General features: G+C 42.2%; 1 protein-coding gene and 1 long non-coding RNA gene across 2 annotated transcripts; one reads left to right on the top strand and one right to left on the bottom strand.

The window, feature by feature from the left end:
- Window positions 1–19: 19 nt before the first annotated feature.
- Window positions 20–6,962, top strand: LOC125527868 (pre-rRNA-processing protein ESF1-like; the record flags this gene model as incomplete). The annotated part of the gene is given in 6 exon segments (XM_048692375.1): window positions 20–136; window positions 3,743–4,119; window positions 4,922–5,084; window positions 5,263–5,391; window positions 5,626–6,341; window positions 6,449–6,962. Coding segments are annotated over 6 exon segments (1,743 nt in total), but the record flags the coding sequence as incomplete, so codon positions are not given.
- LOC125527869 lies at window positions 43–3,673 on the bottom strand. Its single transcript, XR_007292275.1, has 3 exons — window positions 2,118–3,673; window positions 1,782–1,898; window positions 43–1,678 (listed from the first exon to the last, which is right to left on the bottom strand). It is a non-coding gene; the product is annotated as an uncharacterized LOC125527869 (long non-coding RNA).
- Window positions 6,963–17,758: the final 10,796 nt, after the last annotated feature.

Genomic DNA, 17,758 nt, shown 5'->3' with positions numbered 1-17,758 from the left:
TGCTGTCTTTTTTCTGCAGTGCTCTGTCGGCAGTGACATTGCTCATTACTTGATGGCGAGGCATGATGATACACCTATGATTGATAAGGAAACTCATAGGCTTGCTGTTGTTAACATGGACTGGGATCACATTAAGGTGTGTGCACTAATTCATTAATTCTATTATATTATCTTGATAAGTAATCCTCTGCGCCTAAACTATTTTAGCCATGCTCAAAAGGCAATTTGGTTATTTCCGTTGCTTGAGAATCCACCTCGAAAGAAAAAAAAAATTAGGCCACTTGCATTCCTTTTCAGCTTTTGCATTTGCTTGATAAACCTCTAAGGGCTCTTTGGATGGCAATTTTTTAAAATAGATGATGGTAAGCAGGACTTTTGGAAAGAAAAAATATATGTTCTTTTGCTGGTTTGTTAGTTCTTTTAGATGGAATGCAAAAGCCTTGTGTCTCAATGTATTGATAGAAGAAGTTGTATGTACAAGCCTACGAGAGGCCACACCCCAAAGTACAACGCTACACACTAGGTGGTAGGCACTGCAGGCAAAATTGTCTAAGGCCCGTCACCACTGTCCCTGCGCACAATCTGACCTCAGCTTTGATTCTGTCAAGCAAACTGGCGACGCTAGGATGGTTTCATTGTGCTGCTTCCAGTCCACCTATATTGGGACTGCCCTTTTGATCAAAACTGTTGACAGATGATCATTCCTAATAAGAACAGAGGAATATCATTCTTTGATGAGGCTCTTCTAGCCACTCAAGACTTGCCTAATACAATTGCTCTTGAACTAGTAATCATGCGCTGCTGGAGCATATGTACTCTTAAGGAATGGCAAAAAACTCATAGTGCTGCCCCACATGTTCAAGGGTGGTGCAACATCCTCAAGAAAGACCTCAAGATCAGAGCTTAAGAGCAAATCATCACAATGCTGCAGAAATCAGGAATTGTATAGATGTATATTTTTAGGGATGTGTTTGGTTTCAGTAATGAAGTAGAATGTAATGGATCTGTGATGTCCCTGACCTCGGTTCCTGCGTTTGGCTCGAGAGGAAAACAGAATGCACTGATTCCACCTGAGGGGAATATACCCCCGAGATGCAGAATGCACTCATTCCTCTCACCCTCTCTCGTCTCACCCCAACAAGCAGCCACCACCGGGGGAGATGCACCCGATCCCACGCGCTCAGCTGCCGGTTGGCCTCCCGACCACCGCCGGCGAAGCCAGCCGGCCTACAAGCCGCCTGTCCATCGCCCTCCTCCCTGCAGGCTCCCTCACAAGAGCTCCCAAACCCACTTCTACCTTGCTGCACGGTCACCATGGACGTCGCCCGCAGCGCCGTGCAGCCAAGCCGCCATCTGCTCGCGTCCGGCCGGCGTTGTGGCCTCCCTGCCCGCATCTGCTTCCTCTCGATTGTGCCTCCATGCACCCTGCGCGCCTAAAAAGCACGGACACGGGGACGGAAGGACGGGGATACGCATACGGGGATACGGGATAGGGTATTTTCCAAAAACAGCCATTCGGGGATACGGTGAGTATATATAAAATAAAATAAAAATATGACATATAATATAGAATTAAGACAGAAAATTAAAAGAAAAAGAGTTGAGAATAGAGAATACTGCCCCATTTGGTGGCTCTTTTATCAAGTGCTTGTTTGATCCTCGTCATTGCAAGTTGCATCTTGCAGAACACATCAAACAGCAAAGAAGGTTAGAAAAATAGAAGAAATAACCAGAAGACAATATGAACACATCAAAAGAGTAAAGACTTTTGCTTTGCTCACCCAATTTGCAATGCCATTTGGCTCCCAATTGCAGCACCAGAACCCGGACGCCCTTCACTCTCACCCACGGATGATTGGCTACCGGCTGTGCCACTCGCAGATGCCATGGTTTGGTACCTTTCAGGCCAACAACAAGCAATCAATTCCTATCAAGAACAGCAGCAGCCAGCACCCAGCAGCACAAGCAAAGAGCAGAAAGCAGAAAGCAGCAAGCATCAGATACAATAACTTAGTGCAAGCAAACAGCAGTAGAGCACCAAGCAGCAAGCATCTGAAGATTAAAAGTGGAAGAGGTTGAAGAAGAATGAGGATGAGGAGAGGATGCAGCTGGGTTACCTGCGGCTGCGAGGAGAGGCTGCTGCTGCTGCTGCTGGAGGGGACGGTCGCCGGTCGAATCCAGGCGCGCCGGCGGCGGTGGCGGCGAGTCCAGGCGGTGGGGAAGTGTCCAGGAGGTGGCGGCGCCATCTGTGCGACCTGGGAGGCAGGGAGGGAGCGCCTCTTCATTATGTCGTGACCCTGCAAAATAGGGTTCCTGATGGTCCAGGCCGTATCCCTAACGTGTCCCCGCGTATCCCAGCGTATCCCAATTGTTTTTTCTTTTTTTTTAATTCGAATTTCGGGGATACTCCAAAATTCGCGTATCCCGGCGTATCAGGACGGCAGTTCGGCGATTCCTGGCGTGTCCGTGCTTTTTAGCTGCGCGCCTGACAGCCAATCCTCCATGACCTTGCCTCTGCATAGCTCTATCACCGGCTTCCGCAGGTGCCTCCTCCCTCACTGTCATGGCCATGCCAGCCTCTGCCGCTGCCTCTTTCTGCACTATGGTCGACCCCAACAGCCACTGTCGTCAACCTCTGACCTGCGCTCACCCGAGCTCTGACCGGCTGCTCCTCCACCTCCACCACGCCATGGCCCGATGACCCCGCCTCCCGAGCACAGCTCTCCGCCGTCACCACCTACGCTGGTGCTGCCCACCAAGGAAGGCTGATTTGGGCAGCGGGCTGACCTGAGTGAAGGTGCAAGGAATCAAATCCTCGGCGCTTCCTTCTATCCTGCTTGAAGATGTGTGTAGATGCACACGGTGATGCATTACTTTTACAAATGATGCTTAGTACCAGTACTTGTTGACATGAATTTAATACTAGTAGTTGCTAAATGATGTTTACTGTCAGCATTAGTGTTGAATTTAGACGAAACCAAACACCGAGACGGAACCATTCCATTCCATCTCATTAGCTCTACGAAACAAGGAGATGGCACCATTACATTGCATTCTACTTTGTTCTCTAGGTTTCTTTAGCTCTTTTCGTTACCTTGTACATATTTGAAATTTTCCTTAATAGAAAATTACCATAGAACGATTCCGGAGTAAAAAAACAAAACAAAAAAAGAACACGACATAAACATGATCGCCAATTAAGCTCCCTTGCATGTGGCAGTGGGCATCTGGAGAATGGTTTGCTACCACCACTCCACAAAGTCATCCCTGGGAATGGGCCGACGAGCAGTCAGTCAGATTCAGTAGAGGACGTCGTGCCACAAAGTGTGTGACTGGTTTGTTAGGTTGAAGTATGATACATAGATTCATCTTGTTTGGCTTAAAGATGTTTATGTTTCTATTCTTTTTGTTTTGTTGAGAACAGGTGAAATATCTAGCGGTAAAACTTCCCAAAGAAATCCCTAATCCCCATCACTCAAACGCACTTGTAAATTGTAATGATTGTATTTTCATTTAAAATATGTCCAATATTTTTGTTAAGTATTGAAGCACTTTGATTTTTATGGCAACCCAACAAATGTCTTTGATACTTAATATTCTGATAACTGAATGAAATCCTGCTTTTACTAGAACTGAGGATACAAACGACTCATTGGGATTTACCTTTTTTTTGCTTGTAGCAATTTCTGTTTTGCTTCTTGAGTTCAGAGATATTATCCCTTTGTTGTGCCCCTTTCAACAGGCGGTGGACTTGTATATGGTGATGACATCTTGCATCCCAAAAGGTGGACGAGTTCTATCAGTCTCAATATATCCGTCAGAATTTGGACTGGAGTGCATGAACATTGAGACAACTCAAGGCCCGTCTTCTCTTCTTGGTATTCATGGTGATAGTGATGGTGATGGTGGGGAAGATGACAATGATAATGGCAATGACAGTGACAGTGATGAAGAGGACGACGAAGATCGTGAGCATGACTCTGAAGATGACAATGATAATGACAATGACGGTGATGAAGACGATGACAATGACAGTCATGAAGACGATGACGAAGAAGATGAGCATGACTCTGATTCTGAGAACAACAAGCTGCGTACTTATGAGCTAAACAGACTGAGGTTAGGAATAAAACATAGATATTTTTTGCTGATTGTCATCATGTTATTTATCTGTTTGTCTGGGACTAACTGAGATGGGTTCGAACATGTATTTTAAAACCATGATCTGAATCTCCATATTATTAACTGAAATATTAAAATGTTCAAATCCTAATGTAATTGTAACTACGGTGGCTTCTACTTCACATGTTTGGGTCTTTGGGATTGTGTGCGTATGTCCAAACAGCCTTGTCTGTCCATCTTTTTTATGAACTATAGTCCATATCAAGCTTTTAAATCTAGGCCGATACGACCGATATATCACTTTTGGGGCTCTACTGATATAAACATAACATATCATTTTTGTAAATATCATTTTCAAACATATCATCTGATATGGACCGAAATATCGACCGATATGGCCGATATCTAGCCCGATATGTCCACCGATATAGAATGGTACGTAGATGACAACAATTATTTATCAGAATGCAGTGAAATAAGATTATGCATTTACAAGTTCATTATGTATTATCAAAGTCATGCACAATGTTTCGTACAAATGCATATATATGTAGATGACATCATATATTTTGTTTTACTAAAAATAAATGTATTTAACAAAATAATGAAAAAAAAGACTAGACATATTTTCTCTGATATATCTACATATCGTCCGATATATCATCCGATATCCGACATCTGATATGTCGAAGCCAAACCGATACGAACCCGATATCTGATATTTTGAAGCTTGGTCAATATACAGTTACTTTCCAAGAGTTTCTTATTGTGTTCTCTTGTGATTATGTTCTTGCTGCAGGTACTACTATGCAGTTGTGGTGTGTGATTCCAGTACAACTGCAAATCACCTATACACGACTCTTGATGGTACCGAGTTCTTGAAAACAGCAAATGTGTTCGATTTGCAGTTTATTTCGGACTCTATGGAGTTCAAACATCCTGCTCGCGATGTGGCTACAGAGGTATCTTGTAGCTGCACCCATATTTCTTGGTACTCATATTAAACTGTTCGCACTTGGCAGCATAAATGTTACCATTTTCAGAAGTGGCTGAATAAGTTATGATGTTATTTAAGCACAACTTGCCTTCCCCTCGTGCTAAGTCGTATTTTCAGTTCATAATTTATTTGACTCCATGCAGGCACCTCCGAATTACAAGGAGCCTGATTTTGAGACTCGTGCTTTGCAACATAGCAAAGTTAAGCTCACATGGGATGATGATGAGCCAGAGCGTAAGAAGAAACTGAGGCGGAAGTTCAATGATGAACAGGTTAGCTCTATTACTTAAAACTCAATAATAAATGTGAAGGGGGCAAGTAAAGTGTCATAGTGGACTCTTGTTTTTTTTTTATCTTCTTGGGACAGTTGTGAATTATGTTGATGACATGCATTTTCTACCCTTTTCTTCTCATGAAAACTTTCAATCTATATGTCATTGTTTCTTGTCCTTCTATTTTTTTTCTTTGGTTTGACATCTTTAACGTCTTCTCTTTTTTTGTCGCAGTTAGATGACCTTGGTGTATTTTTAGCGAGTGATAGTGAGTCAGATGATGATATAGATGATTCTGGTGATGAGCCTCGACCAAATGGAGTAGCGAAAAGGAAGTTAACAAATAAGGAACGGTTGGCTCTTTTACTAGAAGGAGATAAATCAGATGAGGAACAAACTGATGACCAGGACATGGAGATAACATTTAACACGGAACTTGAGGACCTTAGCAAACGTATCCTTGAGAGGAAGAGCAGCGAGAAGAAGACTGTCTGGGAGATGCATCAAGAAAAAATGAAGGAAAAGCGGAAAGCTAGGAAGAGGTCGTCGAAGGATGATGATGATGATGACGACGATAGCAACGAAGATGGTGCTGATGAAGATGATGATTTCTTTGAGGATGAAAAGTCTGATGAAGACGTTAAGCCAATGAAGAAGCAGAAGGTGAAGGCCAAAGGTAAAGAAAAAGGGAAAGGAAAGGACAAGCTTCCAGAGGAACATTTCGAACCAGAAGCAACTAAAGAAGAGTTGGAGCTCTTGGTTGCTGATCAGGATGCAGGCAATGGTGCAAAGGGCTTTAACATAAAACGCAAGAGTAAAAAGGGCAAGAAGGGCAAGGATTCTGTCGAGGACAAACATCCTCATATTGATCTTAGCAATGACAAGAGGTTTGATCCCATGTTCACGTCTCATCTGTTTGCGCTGGATCCTACTGATCCCCAGTACAAGAGGTACTACCAGCATCCATCACCTTCATCTACCCATCCTACTACTATTGTATAATCTGCCTGACCTGCATTAACTGTAATTGATGCTGACTGTGAATGGTTTTGTACAGGAGTGCCGACTTCAAACGAAAGCAAGCTGGGAAGAAGGGCGTGCATGCAGGCACATTGGATAGTGAACCACCTGTGGAGGAGTCATCTCCGGGGAGTACATTGCCACCTGATGATGCATCGACTAGGAACATCAAGCAGAAACATGCCGGGGCGTCCACGGAGAAGCTACAAATGTTATCTGCTGTTAAGTCTCTCAAAAGGAACCTTACAGCGTTCAAGAAAGGAAGCAGCACGAGATGATCGTCTTGGCCTGATATAACCTTGCTGATGAAAATGCCTCTGAAGCCTTCAGAATAGTTTGAAGGTTTGATGATATGCCATTTTTGGACTTTGGTAGAACTATGATCCAGCTGGACAAAAAATCCCTGTTAGGCTAGATAAATACCGTGAAGATTTTCTCAGTCGTTCATGTGCAACAGGCATGTTTGCAAGGTTTGTGTTTACCGGCTGTTACGGTATTCAACTATAGTGAATGTTGGCTTTTTGCTAAAAAAGATTATTTATCCTGTGGCACTCGCACGTGTTACAGCCATGTGCACGCTGGAATCCAGATATAGTCGAGTCCAAATGTCTTCCAAGGTGGAAGCGTCTGTAAGGGTTAAATTGCCATGCCCGTGGATCGCAATCCGTCTTAATCCCACCTTCTTCTTGCCGATATCACTACAATATCTAAAGTCCCTCAAATATAAGCACTGTGAGCCCTTCGGGGCTGTGGAGGGTCAAGTGACCATCTGTCTTATTTTTTTAGGAGAATCACTTAATTTTGTTTAGAAGAATCATAGTCTCTTAGGGCATCTTCAATGGTTATAAGATAATTGTTGGTAGACTTTGCCACATACTTCTTCCGTAAACTAATATAAGAGCGTTTAGATCACTAAAATAGTTATCTAAATGCTTTTATATTAGTTTACAGAGGGAGTAGGATTTTTGATGATGTGTCATACAATAAATGAAGAAAGGGAGAAAGGTTGTATGTACATGAACCAACACTTCTTGCACAAGTTTCAATGTAGAATGAGAGATCACCTCATTTATTATCTCACATCTTATTGGTAAACTAGATATAATTTATTGGAATTGTTGTATGTTAAGGTGTTGGTTGATGACAGGCCATATTTTATCAACAAACTAACATACAAACTGTTGAAGATGCCCTTACCAGGTGAGTAGGTATTGTTTCTTTAAACACACTACAATCGAAGTGGCTCACATACACTCACCCTTAGACCTTACTCCTATGAGCACCTCTAATAGACCGAACCGGCACGTCATCTTAAGATTGATGAAGTCATCATAGATGCATTCGTATTCGACGGGAACGTCTCCTTCCATTGAACGCACATCATCAAAAAACCTGGAATAAATTCAGAAAAATGCAAGTACCAATGTCTAGTTTGGGACTTAAACTTTGGTTGACGGGGATACCAATGTCCTCCTAACCATCCAACAATAGGTATTGTTTAGTGTTTGGGTCAACCATCCAACTACACGTGTCCAACACTTAATGGGTTATATGTCACACTTTCTAAACTAAAACCACTACATTTATTTTAGATCAGAGCGACTACTTTTTGCGGCAAAAAAGGGTTACGTGTCACTCATGTACAGTGTCACTCATGTACATCTGGTATAAGGGAATTAATGATGCAACTAACTATATCCATGCCTATTAAAATGATGTACCATCGCACAGTTGCACGGTCACTGCCAGCTTGGCCCATCACCGCCTCCTCTGCGTCACATGGTTGCATGGGCGCCATCAGTCCAGCACCACGCCGCATGTCCCGCCCATCTCTTCATATTTCTCCCCCTTATCTCATGGCGGTACGCCCAAATCACCACCTCCTCCGCACCACACGGTTGCACATACACCTGGCCCATCACCTGCTCCTCCGCGTCATATGGTTGCACGGGTGCCGCCAGTCCATCACCGCCTCCTCCGTACCACACAGTTGCATGGGTGTCCGGCCCACACCGCCTCCTCCGCGCCACAAGGTTGCACCAGCTTTTCATTTCCATCACCAGGCCGCACACCCCGCCCATCGCTCCATCTTTCTCCTCTTCTTCTATGTGGTAATTAACGTCCAACGACGACGACGCTCGGGGCCTAGAGGAGCAGGCGACAACGTAGGCCGCCTCGGCTAGCAAAGGTGCTAGACAGGGACGACCTCGTCTTCGGAACTTGGTCGCCTTCATCGACATGCCATGGTCCACAAAGTCTCCAGTACAACTCCTGATACCTCATTCCTCTCCCTCTGCCATCCTTTCTTTGGTAGGCTGATTCAAATTCAACCCCGCTCACTTGAGGGCTAAACAAGTAGCAGACTATACCGTGTAAGGTTTCAATATGAAAGCCTCATGCTTCATTGCTTGAGTACCATGTTCGTGCTTGTGGATTAACAATCTCAGGTAGTTTATACACGGCATGCTTTATGCTGCTTCTGTTCCACAATGCAGTGCATATGAGTCTTTCAAAAGTCAAAGATGTCCATGTTTGACCAAGTTTCTAGAATAAACTATCAATATCTGAAGTACTAAATAAATAAACTATAGAAGTACATATGGATGTTGATTTTTTAAAAACTTAATCAAACATTGATACGTTTGAATTTTCAAAACAAAGTATGTACTATATTTTAGAACAGAGGGAGTATTAATTAGCATATGGTTCCACGCCTAAGGAGCACGGTCTCTAACTGAATTTAATTGGCACTAAAACAATAAGACAAGGTGATAACTAGGCTTTTCCATGAAGATAATTTGGTTAATTGTCACCGGGTCGCTTATGTACACATTTGCCTTATTAATGCATCAATAATGTTACATTCAAATGAAAACTTCGATCAATCACTTGTACTATTATCTCTTGATCCTCCCATTTTCGTCTCTTCCTCTTAGAGGCCGCTATAAACATGCATCATTCCTTTTTCTGTTGTTAGTCAGTGCAAAGCATTGCTTTTATTTCAAATATGGTCTTTCTATTTTGATTCTAATTATGCATCTAAATGATCGATATTGAAAACCAGAAGCCATATACTTTGGTGCAGTGCTGCAACTTCCAAGTATTTCTCACCTCCACTACCCTTTTCCCGTTATTGCAGATCATTATTGTTGGTGTTTTGTATTATTTGTATGTGACCAAAGTAAGTTATGAAATATTGGTTAGCTCATAGAGTTGTATAGTTGTTGTAGATGAATACTAAAATCAGAAGCCTCAGTTACGCATATCATAGTTTTGAGTTAGTTTTGCGGATGGATATAATCATGTCCATCCAGTAATATGGTTTAACCCTGCAGGTCTGGAACATGCGTGACTCCAACCACTACTTTGGATATGTTTTTAGCAGTGCTACTAACATATCATTTTTGTGGAGAACAATAGTTATAAAAAACCGAGTAATATCATTGAACATATAAAGGTCAAGGGATATGCTAGGCACAACCGCGCCATCCACGTCATCTGTGAATAGTTCAGCGACTCGGGCGAGAGCGGCAAGAGCGAAAGAAAAATGAACGACCCCGCGTCCTTCCTCACACCGACAAGTAAAAACATACCTGCTGAATTTTGGTGCCTAGGCACATGCTTTTGTTTCTTCAGATGTATTATTGACTACTTAAGATGACACCAGTCACATTTTTCATTACACAAGATGATTTTGTTATGTGTCATGCTTCCAGGAAAAGTTCAAGCTCATACAACGATGCTGTTGTTTTCGACCTCCAAGGACACGTGCCGGCATCCGGGTACGCAAGCAACCAATACAACCACGACATGGTGCAGTCGGCCTTCTCCGACGAGCTTCCGCCCCTGCATCAACAGCAGCACCGCGCTGGCTGTTGAAGCATCGAGTTCAACAGCGGTGGTAAGATGGCGACCATCCCTTCCTTGCTTGCTTGCAACGATTTAATTTTCACCTGGCTCACTAGATTGGTTTGGTTTGGGGGTGCTCTCATCTGATCCCTTGGAGGTGGATTCACTTTACATGGATGGAAACGGATGCCCTTTATTTTGTTTCTTCTGTAACGAATTCCAATCAGATGGATTTGGTGTCAGTTCACTTGTACACATGGATGAATTAGAGGGGGTAATTCTGTTCAAAGCGAGACACATGGATAGTTCAACCCCGCTTTTTTTGTTGTCGTTTCTGCTACAACAAATTCATCAGCTGAGCCAGGCAAACAATGCTACAAGTCACTTTTGCAGCTACGTTCACTTGCAATCAGAACACCATGCCTATGCTACAAAAAATGATAGCAAACCTGCACACCAACTCAGACAGTGAATTCACATTGCACAAACAATTGCCTAACAAGATTCAGATTTTAGCTAGCAAATATGTCCCCTGCTAATCCAAAGGCTCTCTTCTCTGGAATCTGAATGTACCCCACTATGCATATTGCAGGCAATGAACCCTTCTACAACAGAAAATATCAGGAAGCAGCAGCTCAGTATACCGAAACTCTGAAAAAGAATTTGAATGAGTCTGCAGTAAGAATTTTGGTTTAGAGCAATTACACCTTATATAACATCTGAAGGCAACTTATATGAGCTGTTTTATTTGTTATTATTCTGTCACAACACTTCTGTCAGCTGTCATACTTTGTATAATACATTGGTTAAATTTGTTTCTCCATTCAAGCTGCAGGGGAGGGGGAGGAGGCCGGCTACAGGGGGAAGGAGTAGGCCGGTGAGAAGGGCAAGTGGCAGGGGACAAGTAATCTGCTCTAATTATCAGTTTCTTACAATTTGTAATAGCGAAACTCTTGCTTCCTTGCCCATAAGAGAAAATACACCAATTTTTTTATCACCTTAGCTTGTCGATGGCATACCACCCTGTACTGTGAGCCAGCAATCGATCTGTGAGCCCTCTTGCACTATATTATGTATCAGGGTTGTAACACTATTATATTTGGGAGGACGCTCTAAGTGGAAAGTACGGATATGTTTCAGAGAGTACGGATATGTTTCAGAGTGTTGCAAAGTAAAAGTTAGTATGGTGCCAGCCTAGGTGATGTAGTCCAAAAGGAATCTCTCGAGTTTATGAGTTGATAGTATATTTGAATCTCTTGGGCTGTTGTAGATTTTGTTCTTCCCCACTTCTAGATCTTCCACAAGTAAAAGTTGGTATGGTGCCAGCCTAGGTGATGTAGTCCAAAAGGAATCTCTCGAGTTTATGAGTTGATAGTATATTTGAATCTCTTGGGCTGTTGTAGATTTTGTTCTTCCCCACTTCTAGATCTTCCACAAGTAAAAGTTGGTATGGTGCCAGCCTAGGTGATGTAGTCCAAAAGGAATCTCTCGGGTTTATGAGTTGATATTATATTTGAATCTCTTGGGCTGCTGTAGATTTTGTTCTTCCCCACTTCTAGATCTTCCACAAGTAATCTTTTTATTTTCTAAAATATGTATGTTCGCTCATTGGACTGCAACAGCCAGAGATGCTAGAGATGGAGACTAAATAGCGAGGAGAAGCAGATGAGAATATTGATTTGGAAATTCGAAGTATTAAACAATTGGTCTGGCCTTTGGCCATGGTAAGGTAACTTCTGTTTTATAAGGTTGGCCGAATGATATCATTGTTGTTTTCATGTTTTCACGTTCGATGAAATGTTTGTGTGCTGACCATGTTGTTTTTTTGGTTTCAGCCTGTTTTTTCTAACATCCACCTTGGTCTCCTTCTCGATCTTGCCTGCCTTGCTCGTGTGCTTCTCCTTGTCAGCTCAGGTAAATGGACTGTTCTTTTGCTTGTCTTTGCACCATTTCATTAAATGCTTGTGCTACTTCCATTTTTCTTATAGGCATAGCTAAATCCAGAGGTGTTTTGTATTCAGAATAGTAGGAATAAAATTTAGAGAAACACAAGTGTGCAGGCTGCCAATTTAGTGCTCGTGTACAACCATTCATTATTCTTCCTATTTCTTTGTTCCATTAATTCAAGAGAACTACAAAAATGATTAGGAGAGGTTTTTCCGCTCTTTATAGTCAAGCTCGCCTATCAGTTAGTGATGGTGCTGGATATGGCCGCCATGTAAGTTCTTCTATAAAACAGACATATTTACTCTATCTATTTTATTGGGAATTTCAAGTGATTTTCCGCTGTTAAACAACTATTGTTCTAACAAAATCTATGTTTCAAGCATGTCTTCAATATTTACTTTGAAAAAACTAAATAAGAAATTTTTCGTTATAGATTGGGTTAGAGAACTGACCAATCTCATCATCGCCATCCCTCCCAATTTTAATATGGTAAAATAAACTGTGTGCCATACCTGATGAAAATACATAGCCATGTGGTGGGAGTTTTCCTTCCTGTAGTTTTTAGTGTGTAATGACACAGTGTGATTAAGCTAATCTTAGAGATTGTTAATGTCCACTCTCTTTTCATCTGATTTCCATTTTTGACATGGACATATACCATGCGGTATACTCCCTCCGTAAATAAATATAAGAGCGTTTAGATCACTTCCCTCCGTAAAGAAATCTAAGAGCTTTTAGATCACTAAAGTAGTGATCTAAACGCTCTTATATTTATTTACGGAGGGAGTAATATTTAAGAAGAATGACTTGGAAATTTCAAATAGATGGTTAATCTTACCCGTAGTTTATTTGGGAGTGAGATATGTATGATGATAGCGTCTAGAGATACCTTCTAATCAATAAAAATAAGATCTGATCATGCGCTATATGTTGATTCTCTTACATATGTATTATGACAAAATTAAGGCACATATGTTGATATTGGACTGATAACCTTAGTACATGAAAAGGTGTTGAAAAGGACGCAATCCTTCAAAGATATGTAGTACTCCCATCCCAAAATAAGTGTCTTAACCTTAGTACTTTAGTACAAAGTTGAGACACTTATTTTGAGACGGGAATATGTTATAGGATCCTCGCTTTATTTATACCCATATGTTGTAAGGAGATTATCTTGTCCACTTATTATTCTTATTATTTGTCCTTTTCGCATTAATCGTGAGCTGATGTTATTTGCATATTAGTCCAAGAACAACAATTGCTCTTTGTTGTGGCATTACTGGAGAAATACAAAGGTATATACCCGCTTCCCACTACTCGGGGAGATCCCTGAGGCATTTGAATCTTGTGGGACTCCCACACATCTTATAGGAGCATCAACAAGTGGATGGGCCTATCCATTTTTAAGAAAAGCTTTAGGCCTTGTTCGGTTGACAGGGATTTAGGAGGGGTTTGGCAGGGATTGAGGTGGATATAATCTACCACAAGTCAAAATCCACCCAAATCCCCTCCAATCCTCTTAAGAAGAGGTGTAACCGAACAAGGCCTTAGATGTGTTCAGACAGTTTCTGATTCAAACGAAAACAAATAAGAAAGGATATATTGATTATATTACATAATCTTATCTGATTTTCCAGTGAAGTTCAAACTTGAGAACTTATTCGAGTATTTAGTGCAAAGATAATTAAATGAAGTTCCCAAAATGCCTCTGTCGGTTTTAGTTGCATTTGAATTTTTTTATCTGGATCCTTGTACATTCAAACAGTTTCTGTTTCAAAAGCAAACAACTGAGAGAAGATAAGATGTTGAAGCAACACCCTAACAGTGGTTGCAGTAGATCTCTCTCTCTCTCTCTCTCTCTCATTCTCTTTCCATTTTGGTTGACCATTCTTTCTTTTCTTAGGTCTTTGATCTGCTTTCTTCTTCAACGAAGCTGACCATGATCTCCTACATGTGTTGCCCTGCTCCCTGAAGCATCCTTCTCTCTTCCAGATCCAACTCTTTTCGTTCTGGTTTTAACTATGCTTATGATTGCCTGTCTTGCCTATATTCATTCGCCATACGCAAGTCTACTGGTGCGTGCCAACGGAAATTATATTTGCATAATCAGATTAGATTATATGATTTCCTGACCTAGATTCCTCCTCGATTGGTTACTAAAATATATGTACAATTCTTCCATTCTGTGCTTACAATCGCAAAGTTAATGCCTTCAATTTACTTAAGCTATAGAAATCCGTTTGATTTCCTCTAGACATAGGTATCATTGTATTCCTGAATCCATTTGATTTCATGTCTCTGCTGTTATATTTATGATCTTGTAATCTCATGTCATCGGTTTGCTCAGGGGTTATTAGATTCTTGATGGTCATGCATGCTAAAACTTTTTCGATCATCATTCTTAATATACACTCCATTTACAGCTTGTGCCTAACCTTTGGATTTATCTTTTTTCAAAGTGCTCCTCATGGAGTTGGTTGAGCTATCCAACAAGTTTCCGGCTGACGTAATGTTTGAAAAGCTCTTGCTCCTAAACCAGTCTACTTCGTAAGTAGCTCGAGCAGGGTGGATATGCGTGTAGTTGAGTTTTACCTCACAAAGGAGCATCTCCACATTTCAGTAGAATGAATTGCGCTGTCAAGCCACGTATGTAAGGATAGGGTGTCATCGATGAATCGTGCGGCTGTTCGAGCCATCAGGTTCATGGAATGCAGAGAGCACAAGGTGCATGTTGATTTCAACTATGAGCAGAAGAAATAAAAGGCATATGTAAGCGTCACAAACAAGCTACTCTTAAAAGGAAAAAAAATCAAGCATTTCCGCATTTCAACTATGACTAGGGAAGGGTGTGACAATGTGGATGAAGCGCGCATCTAACAAAATCCATGTTCTTGCTGGAGCTACTTCTTCAATGGCTATCTGTAATATCAGACAAGCTCTTCTAAAGATTCAAGGTGTTGTGGTTGAACTTCTGAGCGTTACAAGCACGACGTGTTTCTCACCGCAGAAGGAAGGTATATACCCATAGCAGAAGAAAGGTATATACCCCTATGATCCGGACTAAGACTCAAGCTGTGGTGAGGATTTTGTCGCTATGAACCAACCTTCAATGTAATATATAACACTATGTAGGAACATTATACGTGTATCTATTTCCCTACTCTACAAAGAGTTGTTTGCTCTCGCCCTTTGCACCATTGGCGCAACGGGTCATATAGTACCAAGTAAATGATGATGTGTCTCAGACTCTGAACATATCCTGCAATGCAATAAAGGGTGCTCTCACTCTAAAATTATGAAAGCCAAAACATAGAAGGCTTATGAAATGAACAACAACCCCCGATCTGCAAATAGGGTAGCAAGAAATATATTCGTGAATTAACAATCAAATAATTAAACAATAGAAAAGTAGAACGACGCAGCAAGGCCCGCGTATGCTTCTAGTCCACCTTTCATTTGCCGTCCAGCACCGGCATCTTGCCATGCCCGTGGCTGCTGACGCTATTGTGCCGGCCATCCATCTATCAGCACAAGTTCTCCTATGACGTTTGACGTGGCTCCTTTTTCCTACCCTGCGTCTACGGCCCGGCGAGGTCACTGTCCTCGACCGGCCTCCATTGTCTGTCTCTTTGTAGCTCTTAGCACTAGCAGCCCCTAGCGCAAATCAACGTTCGCCAATTCTGAAGCCAAAGCCATTGCAGAATATCCTATGCGCTCCAAATGCACTAGTTTTCTGAATCATCATAAAAATCTGCGTGCACTCATCGCCGACAAAAGAATTTTTTTTATTGTTGACATATAAATGCATGGTTCACCTTTCTCATCAGCTTAAGCTTTTGGATGAATTTTCTTCTTTAAGAGAGTACGTCTAGCGTACTAGAAGGCAAAATTTTAAGTATAAGAATACTACCATTCATTGCGAACGATGAGCGTAGAACAAACAACACACTCAGCTAAGACCAATACAACCACCAACAACTAAACAAAACTAAAAAGCAAAAGCGCCTACTCTAACTAAGAACAACACCGCTCCTTGGAAGACCACCAGCTCTCACTAAACTTTACTTGTCAACGCACCATCCACCCTAAATGTCTAAGAAGAAATGGCAAGTGAATGACAAGACTTGATCAGCTCCGAGGAAGACACCGTCTTGGACGCACTGGCGACGGTCGTACACAGCACCGCCGAAGATCAAAATAGGACCACGGCGAACACTAGAGGAAAGCAATGAGGAACCAAGTCGTGTCTCTAAACACGATGCTCCCAACAGAGGAGTGACGTCGAGGACGCCGCCATCATTTCGATCCTACCGAATCGAGGCTTTTATCGAGAGACAACAACCAACTCCACACGAGCGAGGAAAATGTCGAACACACCTCGACAACGCCTCCAAAGAGGGAAACGACACTCACGGGTGCCATCGCCACCGTCCCGGCAAAAGCCATGCAAGATTTCCATCCGATCGTAACAAATCTTCGCACCTCGAAGAAATTGGGCAGCCCGTACAAGTAGCTGTTGGGGAACGCAGTAATTTTAAAAAAAATTCCTACGCACACGCAAGATCCATCTAGGTGATGCATAGCAACGAGAAGGGAAAGTGTTTTCCACGTACCCTCGTAGACCGTAAGAGAAAGCGTTATGAAAACGCGGTTGATGTAGTCGTACGTCTTCACGATCCGACCGATCCTAACACCGAAGGTATGACACCTCCGCGATCTGCACACGTTTTCAGCTCGGTGACGTCCCACGAACTCTAGATCCAGCTGAGGTCAAGGGAGAGTGATACGTCTCCAACATATTTATAATTTTTGATTGTTCCATGCTATTATATTATTTGTTTTGGATGTTAATGGGCTTTATTTTACACTTTTATATTATTTTTGGGACTAACCTATTAACCGGAGGCCCAGCCCAAATTGCTATTTTTTTTGCCTATTTCAGTGTTTCGTAGAAAAGGAATATCAAACGGAATGAAACCTTCGGGAACGTGATTTTTTGCAAAACAAATATGATCCAGAGGACTTGGAGTGGACGTCAAGCAATCAACAAGGTGGCCACGAGGCAAGGGAGCGTGCCTACCCCCCTGGGCGCGCCCTCCCCCTCGTGGGCCCCTCATAACTCCACCGACCTACTTCTTCCTTCTATATATGTTCACATACCCCGCAAACATCCAGGAGCACCATGAAACCCTGTTTCCACCGCCGCAACCTTCTGTACCCAAGAGATCCCATCTTAGGGCCTTTTCCGGAGCTCCGCCGGAGGGGGCATTGATCACGGAGGGCCTCTATATCAACTCCATGACCCCTCTGATGATGTGTGAGTAGTTTACTTCAGACATACGGGTCCATAGTTATTAGCTAGATGGCGTCTTCTCTCTCTTTGGATCTCAATACAAAGTTCTCATTGATTCTCTTGGAGATCTATTCGATATAACTCTTCTTTGTGCGGTGTGTTTGTTGAGATCCGATGAATTGTGGGTTTATGATCCAGATTATCTATGAACAATATTTGAATCTTCTCTGAATTATTTTATGTATAATTGGTTTATCT

Source organism: Triticum urartu, unplaced genomic scaffold (genome assembly GCF_003073215.2).
Source record: "Triticum urartu cultivar G1812 unplaced genomic scaffold, Tu2.1 TuUngrouped_contig_4465, whole genome shotgun sequence".
Classification (NCBI taxonomy): Eukaryota; Viridiplantae; Streptophyta; class Magnoliopsida; order Poales; family Poaceae; genus Triticum; species Triticum urartu.
The sequence above is the reverse complement of the archived record's forward strand: the minus strand, read 5'-3'. Positions and strand labels throughout refer to the sequence as shown.